This window comes from Adiantum capillus-veneris, chromosome 14, assembly GCF_014529385.1.
Source record: "Adiantum capillus-veneris isolate H3 chromosome 14, ASM1452938v2, whole genome shotgun sequence".
Classification (NCBI taxonomy): domain Eukaryota; kingdom Viridiplantae; phylum Streptophyta; class Polypodiopsida; order Polypodiales; family Pteridaceae; genus Adiantum; species Adiantum capillus-veneris.
This window is the reverse complement of record NC_140944.1, coordinates 100,744,815-100,757,161: the sequence shown is the minus strand read 5'-3', so window position 1 is coordinate 100,757,161 and position 12,347 is coordinate 100,744,815. Positions and strand designations below refer to the sequence as shown.

Here is a 12,347-nt window from a genome sequence, read left to right as displayed (position 1 = left end):
CATGGAGCGAGCACGAAGCATGCGGCTACATGCAGGCTTACCGCTTGAGCTTTGGGCAGAAGCAGTAAGTACGTCTGTGTACTTAATCAACCCGTCACCCTCAACGGCATTGGATGGGGGAGTTCCAAAGGAGGCATGGACAGGTAAACCGGTGAACTATTCATTTCTCAAAGTGTTCAGCTGTGAGGCTTTCATGCACATAGATAGAAGTTTAAGATCAAAGCTAGATGCAAAGTCCAAAAAGTGTTTCTTCATTGGCTATGGAGAAGGTGACTTTGGGTATCGCCTATGGAATCCTGAAGATGGTAAAATCTTTAGAAGTAAGGATGTAATTTTCAATGAACAAAATATGTACAAAGATTACTTGGAAAGAAAACAAACAAAAGAAACAGGTGATGAGTACATAGAGCTTGAGGACGGTGAAGACTCGAGGACTGCAAACGGTGACAATGTGCAACAACGTCTACCAAATGAGGAGCCTCAACCTATTCCCCGAAGATCTACAAGAGCAAGTAGACCTCGAGAAAGGTTTTTTTCCTTCCTTCAACCATCTCTTGATCTCAGATTCTGAAGAGCCAAAATCATACGAAGAAGCTATGCAACACGAATCCAAAGAAGAATGGACGAAGAGCATGCAAGTAGAGATTGACTCACTACATCGCAACCAAACATGGGAGTTGGTTGAGTTGCCTAAAGGTAGCGGGCACTTCAAAACAAATGGGTGTACAAGATAAAGGAAGAAGAAGGTGAGAAGAAAAGGTACAAGTCTAAGCTTGTGGTAAAAGGGTTTTCTCAAAAGAACGGTATTGACTTCAATGAAAAATTTTCTCATGTTGTAAAAATGAACTCAATTAAGCTTGTCTTAAGCCTTGTGGCTGCTCATGATCTAAATCTTGAGCAAATGGATGTAAATATGGCATTCCCTCACAGTGACTTAGAGGAGGAAATCTACATGCTTCAACCAAAGGGGTATGAAGTAAAAAGTAAGCAGAAAATGGTTTGCAGATTAAAAAAGAGCTAGTATGGTTTAAAGCAAGCATCAAGATAATGGTACTTGAAGTTTGATCGATGGATGTTGGATCATGGATTCATAAGATGCAACTCGGATCATTGCATCTACACGAAGAATTTGGGAGATAGGAAGTTCATCATTCTAATGTTGTATGTTGATGACATGCTGATTGTAAGTGTTAACATGCAGGACATCAAAGACCTAAAAGAGAAGCTATCTAAATCTTTTTTAATGAAAGATTTCGGTGCTGCAAAGAAGATACTTAGTATGAAGATATCAAGGGAGAGGACGAAGAAGACAATAAAGCTATCTCAAGAGAATTACATCAAGAAGGTACTAGAAAGGTTTGCAATGCAAAATGCAAAACCAGTTTTTATACCTTTGGCTGGTCACTTTAAACTAACCAAGGATATGTGTCCAAAGACACAAGAAGAGATAGCCTATATGTCTAAAGTTCCATATGCTACAGCGGTAGGTTCTCTAATGTATGCTATGGTCTGACAAGGCCAGATATTGCACATGCAGTGGGAGTTGTGAGTAGGATCATGGACAACCCAAGTAAAGAGCACTGGCAAGCTGTGAAGTGGATACTTAGATATCTAAAAGGGACAACAACAAATGCTTTGTATTTTGGAGGAACTGATATTTTTCTAGAAGGGTATGCTGATGCAGATATGGCAGGTGACAAAGATACTCGAAGGAGCACTATTGGCTGTATCTTCATGGTTGGAGGCACAGCAGTAAGCTGTGCTTCAAAGCTGCAGAAAGTGGTCTCACTTTCTACCACGGAAGCAAAGTATGTAGCAATGACGGACACAAGCAAAGAAATTCTATGGCTTCACAGATTCTTAGAAGAGCTTGGATTCAAACAAGACAATTGTGTCTTGTACAGTGATAGCCAAAGCGCTATGCATCTTGCGAAGAACTCAGCCTTTCATTCAAGGACAAAGCACATTGAGGTGAGATATCACTTCATACGCACTCTTTTAGAAGAGGGACAGCTAAAGCTAGGAAAGGTGCATACAAGTGAAAATCCTGCAGACATATTTACAAAGGTGGTCAACAAGGAGAAGTTGAGCTTTTGCTCATCTTTAATCGGCATTCAAGGATAAGAAGCTAGGATGGAAAGCGTCACACGTTTGGTTTGGAGATCAGTCGCCAAGTAGAAGATTGTTAAGTATGGAGCCTTATTTACCCCTTGTAATTTTCTGTGTTAAAAACGCAAGGCCCCATTATGAGGAGAAGCCATGGTGCGTGAGGAAAAATAACTCGCCGGAAAATAAAATCACTCGCCAAAAACAAAACTTTTCACGCCCAGTCTCGAGCCTAAGCTCGAGACTGGCTCCGCCGGAATATTATGGCCGGACGACGGCCGGAAAGTGGTTGGAAAACGACCGGTCGGTTGGCCGGTTGGCCAGTGGCCGGTAGTCAATGGCCGGTGGCCGGTGGCCGAATTCAAAAGCGGACTTGTCTTCTCAAGGGCGGCCACACATGGACGGATTGGAGGGTCTGATTTGGACTTATCTACACAAGGGCGGCTACACATGGCTGCCTCTCATGAGAGAGGGCAGCCCTATTGGCCTATAAAAGGAGGCCATCTCTACACACATTTCATAGTGTGAAGTTGATGCAACAAGGTGGATGTGAGGTGGTGAGAGTGAAGCAAGGCGGGAGCTCCATTAAGGGGTATAATCCCTTTGTAAACTACTTCTTGTTTTGAAGTACTAAAGCCATTGAGTGCTGCTTTCCCGTGGATGTAGCCCACATTGGGTGAACCACGTATATCGTGTGTACTCTCTCTGTCTCTCTACTCTATAATCTCTTGTGTGTGAAATCTATCTCTCTCCATTAAGTAATCTACTCAAATATCTATTTAGCTACGTCATATTTCCTAACAAAAACTTCTCATAGAAAACCAAGAGCGGGCTCTAGGAGAGTCAAGACCAAATCACGATCGATTCCAAAACGACTATTAGAGACCCAAGGCTACTATGATGGAAATGATCAAATTTGGGTACCTAAACGTAAAATGTGTCTTTCCCTATCACCTACAAAACCATGTGAGTCAATTTGTGTAACTCCAAAGCCAATGGCAGACCATGGAAAGGGAAAGATCACAGAATGCTACACACCTATTCCAAAGCTAGTTTGGGTTCCAAGGCAAAATCAAATTATTCCACCTAGCTCAGGAAGGGGGGAGTCCCATGAAGCTTCTAGCTGCTCATGTAATGCATCCATAGAGGTAAAAGCTTCTCCACAGCCTCCACCTACAATAGTGGACCTCCATGAAACTACAAAGGAATCCACACCTCCCAGTGTTCAACAATCACCTGATGAACCACTTCAAGTTCGATCCTGGGAGAGTACCTTACCACCCTTGCAACTCGATGAGGCACCTAAGGTAATAGAAAACTACTGGCAAAAATCATCACCTATTACCAACTGGAACAATTGGTTTCAAAGGGTGACAAGCACATTTCAAACAGTATGACCTACCCAAGGAAGGGGGGAGTCCTCATTCACGTCAATATTTTGGATCCCCATCCTCTCAAATTTTCTTTCCTGACATCTGAACTCTGCAATTGAGGGACTGTATATACATAGCCTTATACTAGTTCTAGCAAACAAACAAAAAAAAAAAGAACAAATAGTACAAAAGCAAGAGCGACTAGCACGAGAGAGCACCCTATCAGATCCTACACATAAGTCCAAATTCATCATGTCACATCAAGCAGCACATGAAAACAACTCTTATGTTTTAAAGGCCTAACCAAATCTATCTGTATTCTCAGAGATGGCTCGTTCACCAGAGGCATGCGCTTCTTTTTTTTATGAAAGGTACCCTTTTTATTTTTCTCAAGTGTTTCACGTCTGCTACCCTGTACTTTCTTGAGAATGGGATTTGATAGAGAGACTTGCGTGTGAGAGAAATTTTGAGGAGTCAGAATGGTTGATACGTCTATGGATAACTAGTGATCCCTACCCAGCAGCGAATGTTTCTCCAATGGCACATGCTTATTCTTTTGCACAAGATGAGTATCTACGCATAGTGAGGTTCTTGATTAACACGCTTTAAGTAGTGTATTATGTTATTGGCCGGGCTTGTCAGTCAAGTAGGAATGGTTAAGAGTGATCGCCAATGAAAGGCGCGCTCTAAAATTGGAACCTATAATGTTTGGGTAAGATTGGCTAAGTGTGGGCACCCAAATGTGAACGGGCAAGCCCATATAAAAGTCAATATAAACCTAAAATAGGTCATTCTCTCATTTTTGCAATACAAGAGGAGTGCTCTTGCTCGATCTCCTTCTTCGTCTCCTTTGTGTACTAGTGTGTGTGTCTGCTTGAGAGAGAAAGAAAGAAAGAAAGAAAGCTTTATTAACGTCTTCGAAAGGCCAAACTCGACCTATGAGACAATATCATATACATGTGTTGATGCTCGAGGCATCGAAAAATAAAAAAAAGGTACAAACTGAAATGAGCCTATACTATGCAAAAGGGTGTGGTAGGGTGGTGCATGTGGTGTACAATGTATAGTGTGGGTCCTCGTGTCGAGGTGTGCTCACGCATCATCAGGCTCAACTAGGGGCTACAAGGTGATACCAACATGAGATGATAGGGAGGGTATCTAAAAACAAGCAACATATGTAGGGTAGAGAATGTGGTACATCGGTGGTGGCCTGCTCAGGTATCTCTGGAATGTTGGATCCCCTGGTGCTGGTACATGACTCTGCTCTAGATACTGATGGTGTAGAGCTAGTATCCTCGAGATCTCCCTCTAGTGACACCCATGTGTCCTGTATCCTGAGAGCCTCGGTCTCCAACGTGCCCTCTGAGACTCTGCCTGCAGAAGGGTAAGCCCTCTACTCTATGTAGGTAGTGTGGGGGGGTCTGGCCCTGCTCGTCGGAAAAACTGTGTGATGGTAGTCTATGTCCTGCTATCCTGACTCTGGCGTGGCTGTAACAACTGCTCTCGAACCTCTAAAGCCGCAACCAGGAACTGGCCAAACCTCCTCTGCTCTCGGCCTATCATATGTTGCTGTAATGAGTCTCCAATGCCATATCTCTCTCTCAGCTCTGTATATGCTGGGCATCTCATGACAAAATGCTCCTCACTCTCCACCTCCGTATGGCAGATCCGGCATGTACGCTCCTCTCGTGGTATGCCTCTAGCTCTGCCACTCTCAATCTCTAGTTGATGTGATGACACTCGTAGCTGGCCAATGCTGACCCGAAGTCGATGTGGCATGTACTCCTGCATGTATAATGGAATCTCAATGAATCCTTGCTATGAGAACCTCAGAAAATGCTCATAGTAATATAGCATTTTAGGAGGTAGGGTGTCTGTGGGCCTGTGCCATGTCCTCTGAATATATGTATTCCATATCTCCTGTCTGATGACCCTATTCCGCTCAAAGCGTGAGAGGGAATAGGTCGGGGCCTAGGTGTCATACTGGAGTGGTGGTAGTCTATCGATATCAAAACCGTGCTGAGCTAGCCAATCTCTTGTCTGGGCATACCATGAGCTAGTGTCCCCTGCCTGTGCCATCTCTCTAGATGCAATGAAGTCTCTATGCTGGATCCATATCTTTGAATCTGTGAAGAAGGCAAACAGTCTGAAAGAGTGCCTCTACCAACATCGGTGGTGCAGCCAGCTCAGCTCTAATAATGTCGTGTGGAACTGATGGCTTGCCACGAATCATCCTGGAGATCATAATAATCTGTGGCCTCTCTATCTGTGTCCATACTGAGTCTGCCAGTCTCGGTCCCCAAATGGCCGAGGCATACATGAGTGCAGGTGTGACCAGTGTGTCAAAGAGCCACCCCTTCGTCCGGGGCTCCTGGAAGTGGGCCTGGTGGCACTGTCTCTCCATCAGAGCTAGTGATACGTATCCTCTGGTAAGTCCATCTCTGGCTGCCTCTGTCATGGAGAAGGTCCCTGATGCTGCGATGAATGTAACCCCCAATGAAATGAAATGTTATATTAACGTCTTCAAAAGGCCAAAGTGACCTATGAGACCAGAAAGTTACAATGTGGTGGATTTGATAGAAAGTCAGAGTAACAAGATGACAAAATGACAGAAATGACAGAAATGACAAAATGACAAAAATAAAATACTATGGAATCCCGAACTGCTAGGCGAGGAATCCAACATCGGTCGCTGGCGAATCTCATCAATCTCCTCCATGGTCAGTAGTTTGACCGGGCATCGTGCCAAAGTGATCCGAATCCTCTGATGCAGCCTCCGTCGATGCTCTGTAGTCCTCCGCAGTCGTGGGCGTCTGGATCTCCCCATCTCAGTTGCTCGATCGCCCGTCCATCACAGCACTGCGGCCTGTCCTCCCGTGATGATCAAGCATTGCGGCGGCACGACGGCGGCGAGGCAATTGAGCGCGGCACAGCGGCGGCTCCCTCTTCTTCGCGACGAGGAATCCTCCACAACAACAAGCGTAGAGCGGTGAGTGACACACCATTGTCATCTTTGAGCTTACTAGTTTAGGCTAGTTGCGTGCTTGGAGCCATCTGTGGCTCGCACACAGTGTTAGACAAGACCCTTGCTTCGATACGTGCGGCAGAAGCCCACACGGAGATCAAAAATGAAATCCATAGTAATACTTTCCCAAAGGCGGGTGGGAATGGGTAAAGGCTATAACAATTGCTATGCTTTATGCTTGTCAAACTTGACCTTTTGGCATACCAAGCAACTGCATACAAAGTCGTCCACATCCTTCTTGAGTCTCGGCCAAAAGAAGTAACGCTCCACACCTTTCAAGGTGGTGTCAATGCCGCGGTGACCCGTAAAAGGTGGACAATGGCATTTAGTCAGAACCTTTTCCCTCAATGGCTGTGTAACGCACAACATCGTTTTCTTCATCAAGTAGCCATCCCGTATGGGATATCCCGCTACTACCTCCCCATTCTGTATTCGAGTGAATACATCTGAAAAATCTGGATTTGTGGCGTACTGATCAACCGTGTCCTTGAAGCTTCTATGATGAATCGCGGAAATAGCCAAGACTAGCGGCTTCCAAGACAAAACATCTGCCACCAAGTTCTTCTGTCCCTGAACATGGACAATCTGGAAGTGAAACTGTGACAAGATGTTAGCCCACCACATCTGCTTTTCCGAAAGCTACTTCTGTGACAAGAAGCAGCATAAACTTCGAGGATCAGTGAAGACCGTAAAATCGGCTCCGAGTAAGTAATGTCGCCACTGACTAAGAGTGTGGATCACTGCCAAAAGTCCTTTCTCGTAGATCTGTGCTGTCAATTCTGGCCTTGAAAACAATCGGCTTTCATAGGCAATCACATGGCCTTCTTGCATTAAGACCGCTCCCAGACTACAACCACAAGCATCACAATATACTTCGAATGACTTTTGCAAATCCGGCAAAGTCAATACTGGTCCAGTAGTCAATTTCTCTTTCAATGTCTGAAAGGCAATCACCTCTGTGGGTCCCCACAAGAAAGGGACTCCTTTCTATGTCAGAATGTGCAAAGGGGAAGCTACCTCTGCAAACTTTCGAATAAACCGCCAGTAGTAAGAACAAAGCCCAAGAAGCTTCTAACTTCATGAACATTCTTCAAATCAGGCCAATCACGTATAGTCTCAATCTTGGCCGGGTCCATCTGTACTCCTACTGCTCAGACGATGTGTCCCAGAAAGTGTATCTCCGGCAAGAAAAATTTACTCTTTTTGGCATTGATAACTAACTTGTGATCTCGCAATGCCTCAAAGACTTGCAACAGATGATGTCTATGTTCTGCTTCATCCGTGAAGAAGACTATAATGTCATCAAAGAAAGTGCCGACAAGTGATCTATACTCTCTGAAAATCCTATCCATTATTTGGTTGAAAGTCGCTAGAGCATTGGTAAGGCCAAAAGGCATCACCAAAAATTCATACAAACCGAAGCTCGTCCAAAAGGTTGTCGGGTAGAAATCTCCCGGTGCGATTCGGATCTGATGATATCCGCTTTCCAAATCAATCTGAAACAAGAGGATCCCTGTAGTCGGTCAAGAATATCATTGATCCTTGGAATTGAAAATCTGTTCTTGATGGCGATTTTATTGAGAGCTCTGTAATCAATGCACATTCTCCAAGATCTGTCTTTCTTTAAAACCAACAACACCGGAGAGCAGTACGGTGAAGTGCTCGGCTAGATAAGACCCTTTTCCAGAAGGTCTTTCACTTGGTTCATAATCTCTTCATTTTGGCTCAACTAACACGATAAGGTGGCCGGTTCGGTGGTGTGCTTCCAAGTATCAGATCAATGGTATGATCCTCGGGTCGAGATGGTGGCAACTCGCCTAGTAGGTCCTCATAGAAGCAATCGGCATGAGTGGAGAAAATCTTGGCGTTCTCTATCAAGTTCAGACATGTTCGTTCTTGTTCATCATTTAACTCTTTCAAGTAGATCGAGTAAAGAGAGACTGAATTTCATTAATTTGGAAATGGCTGAAGCCGATACAATAAGGACACACTCGCCCTTTAGTTTTACATCAAGTACAACTTTTCGGCCCTTTTCGTTCGTCAAAGTTGCTTTCTTTGCCCGATTATGGACCACGCTGTTGTTCTTATGGTACCAAGGGACTCCTAGGAGGACGTCACAACCTTCCAAGGGCATTATGTAAAAGTCCTCGTGTCCCAAATACCCCTGACAATGCAACTGAAGCTTGTCAATGACAAGTGTAATGGCTATGTCCCGTCTGGGTGCCGCTACAACTGCCTTTGCCGATGGTCCCATCCTATCGGCCCAAGCTCGGCAAAATTCTGTACTTTCATCAATCAGGCTTGGGTTAGTACCCATGCAATCTGGAACCAGTCCTGCTTTCATCTTGCCTTTTCTGCCACGTTCCTTTACTGCTCTCGAACTCTCTGTCCTGTCTTCAATTTGTTCTTGCTGTGCCTTTTTGGGGTACTTTGTGGAGACGTGCCCATGTTCCCCGCAACTAAAACACTTCCCTTCTTTGATGTAATTGGCCCTCTCTCGAAGAGTGAGCCGGGGTCGTGTATCCTTATCTTTCTTTTTTTGGGAACTCTTTCTCTTTCTACTTTCGTTGTGAGAGGTCTGTTGGGTTCTCTGAGTCAAGATCTCATCAGTGGGGTAAGTCAAATTTCCCGAATGTATCGTGAAACCCCGTTTCGCATGACCCATCAATTCTTGAATAGAATTTGACTTTTGTTCCAGGCAGTAGTCTCGGATCTCTGTAGGGAGTCCGTAGCAAAACCGCTCAATCTGTTCCTTAAAAGATACCTTCTTAAATGAAGAGGTTGGTAGAAAAGAGTTCCAAAATCTCTCGCAATAAGCGTCCAAAGAATCTCCCTTGGTCATCCGAAGATGATTCCAAGAGGTTCGTAGTCTCGAGTCAGCCAAGAAGAAATAAAGAGCCTTTTGAATTTCAACCACTTAACTGGAGCTTCCTTTCTCAGAAGAAGAGTGGACCACTATGTTCCAGCATTGCCTTTGAAGAGAGATGTAGCCCTCCTAATCTTGGAGTGTTCTGAGTAGTGTCCTCCAAAGAAGGCTATGTCAAACTGCTGAATGAAGGCCAAATCCCTCTGAGCATTTTGAAACCCAGAAAAGGATTCAAATTTAATCGAATGTCCACCTTCTTTAAATTCTTTTACTTTCTTGCTTTTGTCTTCAAGGAAGTCATATTGGTTGGCTCTGTAAAAATGCTTCTTCTTTGCATAAAACATATGGTCATCGGAGTCCAAACTGTCAGAGGATGACTCCCTTGTAGAACTGTTGGAAACTAGGCAAAATCTTGGTTTCTTTGCCTTTTGCTTGCCCTTTCCGAAGCTTTGATTTTTGCTTCGCTTTTTGCCTTTTCTATCCTCCTCGCTCGAGTCAGAAGAGCTAGAAGAACTGTCGGAAGAAGAAGAAGAAGAAGAAGAAGAGCTGGTTAGTCCTTCAAATCATACACACTTCTTCTGATTTCTTGTAGATGCAAAAGAAGATTAACGGCCCAAATAACCAGGGTAGTCAATCCCCTTCTTGTGCTTTTTCAATTTCTTTTTGGATTCATTGTTCGCGTCCAAAGACCGACTGATTTGTGTCTAAACCACCTCTTGTAGTTCTTGCTCTGTAAACATCCTCGGATAAGGAGGTTTCTTGATTGCCGGTTTGATGGGTGGTTCTGTGGCTTTCTGCCACTGGTTGTGCACTTCTGCGATGGATTGCTGAGACAAAAATTTTGCAAACTGAGGATCCTTCGCAAATTTAATCATCTGCTTTGTGCACTCGTCAACCTCCTGTCGACGTTCCATCTCTTGAAGTTTGTACTAAGTAGGTTGAGGTGGCCCGTACTCTTCCTCTGTTAAATCATCAAAATCTTCTTCATGATCTCCCACATAGCAGATGCAGAAGAAGTCGACTGATTCTTGTTGGAATCCATAAGTGTCGCGAGAAAAGGATCGGATTTCCCGGTAGAAGAGAAATCGGCCGCGCTCTGATACCACTGTAACAAACTTGGACACCCCAAGTCTAGTTTCTACCGCGACACAGCAGAGATTCACTTTAAAACAGTTCACAAAAGACGACATGCCCCAGCGTAGTTCCGTGCCAAGAGGTATTGGCCCCAAAGACTAGCACCCCTTTCGGTATTTCTTTTTATATTAATCTCTGTGCAAAGTACAAGGGAGTCTGCGGGAACTCACACTCAGACTCTGCGTCCAGATGCTCTGAGTAATGAGGGCCCAACAGACATATTTATTCTTACAAGGGATGCCCAAAAGAGAGCCCCAAAATCTCAAACTCAAAAGTTTCTTAACTCAAAAGCATTATGCCCAAAAGCTGGCCAGCGTAATTTGTGAAGATCAGTACGCATTTTACAAAAAAACTGCCACGTCAGCAGTCACGGATCCGTACAGTCTGCCACGTGTCAGTCTGTCAACGCATTTTCCTGGCTGCTGCCATGTCAGCAGGGTGTGTGTATCCGGGGGCCTGCCACATCACCAGTTTGTGACACTATCCACCTTGTTTATAAAAGAAAAGGCTCTTTACCACAAAGATATTTGATACTCTATGTTAGTACGTGGCACCCTTTTTCACACGCCATACTTTCGGAAAGGCTCTTTCCCTAGTTTCTCCAAAGACGATTGTCCCTTGATCCCTCTGGATAAACAACCTCAAGTGACATATATTCCTCTCATTTACTTGATACCCCTAACCCCCATTTCCTTGAAAATTGAGATACTTGCAAGATATTTCTGTGTTTTCCATAAATACAAGTAAATAACATCTACAAGTAAATAGCCGCAGGAAGAAGTTGATAACCATGAAAAAAGGACAAAAAGTGCAAAAGCCTGCACCTACGAAGTTGCACTCTAGAATATGGAGTTTTTTTTTTAAAAGAAAAACAAAGACCTTGATTGTCCAAGGTTTTTAGAGAACAAGTTATACCTCAAGGGTCTCAAGCTGTAAAACTTGCTCCACACCAGCACTACCAGTATGCTCCCTCTCTGAACACCAAATGGATGCCGGTGAAAGTAAGTTGGCTTTTTCGTGCCCTAATATGAGGCAGATAACCTGGAAGCATGAGCTAGACATCTAAGGAAAAGAAGATATCCCAAAAAAAACCTTACACCATGTCCTTACACTACCTCATTTTTTGCAACTACGTCCGCTTTATGGGTGTCTTTAACAGGTTCAATAGTAGCTGTCCACAAACACAGTAAAAATGAGTACTCAGGTAACCATCCATAAATCCAACTCATAGAACTGGCCTTTATCACACTTTGTAGAGAGAAATCTATGCCGTGCACTCTATTGTGGGTGATCCTCAATGCAATATGCAAGAAATCTTACTCCACACACCTCACAAACATTGTAGAGCAAGATGAAATGTAGCAAGACTATACTCAAAATAACACAACAAAAGACTCTAAACCCAAATGGAGCTTGACTATACTCAAAGGACCGATAAAGACTCTGGCTGGCAGCACGCTCAGCTCCAAGCCAAGACTTGCACTTACAATCCGGGTGCAGGGCTCCAACTGTGCAAGGAGAGTGCAGGTGTGCAAGTGCTAGACTGAAGACACAAGACTCTACACTAATATGACTCATACGCGCATAAATCCCAATGCCAACCAACTGAGCATACCAACAAAACATAAAGGGCAACCAACAACTAACACACAACACAGCTTCGCCGATCTCCGAACTATGGTGGCGGTGAGCATGCCACATCCTCCTCTCGACCACCATGGAAGCAGCAAAGCCGGAAGTACTAATACTCCGAAGACGGCGAGAAAAACGGAAAGAAAGGTGGGTATGGGGATGGAGGCCACATGTATAGAGCAGGCTACAAAACTTGGATGAGGGTACATCT

The 12,347-nt window shown here is 44.3% G+C and overlaps 1 protein-coding gene across 4 annotated transcripts in view; it reads right to left on the bottom strand.

The window, feature by feature from the left end:
• Positions 1–12,347, bottom strand: part of LOC147442844 (acyl-CoA hydrolase 2-like) — a 102,317-nt gene that overhangs the window by 17,636 nt on the left and 72,334 nt on the right. For all 4 annotated transcript variants that reach the window (XM_086528857.1, XM_086528859.1, XM_086528858.1 and 1 more), the window contains exons 5-6: positions 11,620–11,675; positions 11,420–11,545 (exon numbers count right to left, since the gene is read on the bottom strand). In XM_086528857.1, coding sequence (XP_086384983.1) covers positions 11,420–11,545; positions 11,620–11,675 — 182 coding nt within the window. The remainder of the gene's footprint in view (positions 1–11,419; positions 11,546–11,619; positions 11,676–12,347) is intronic.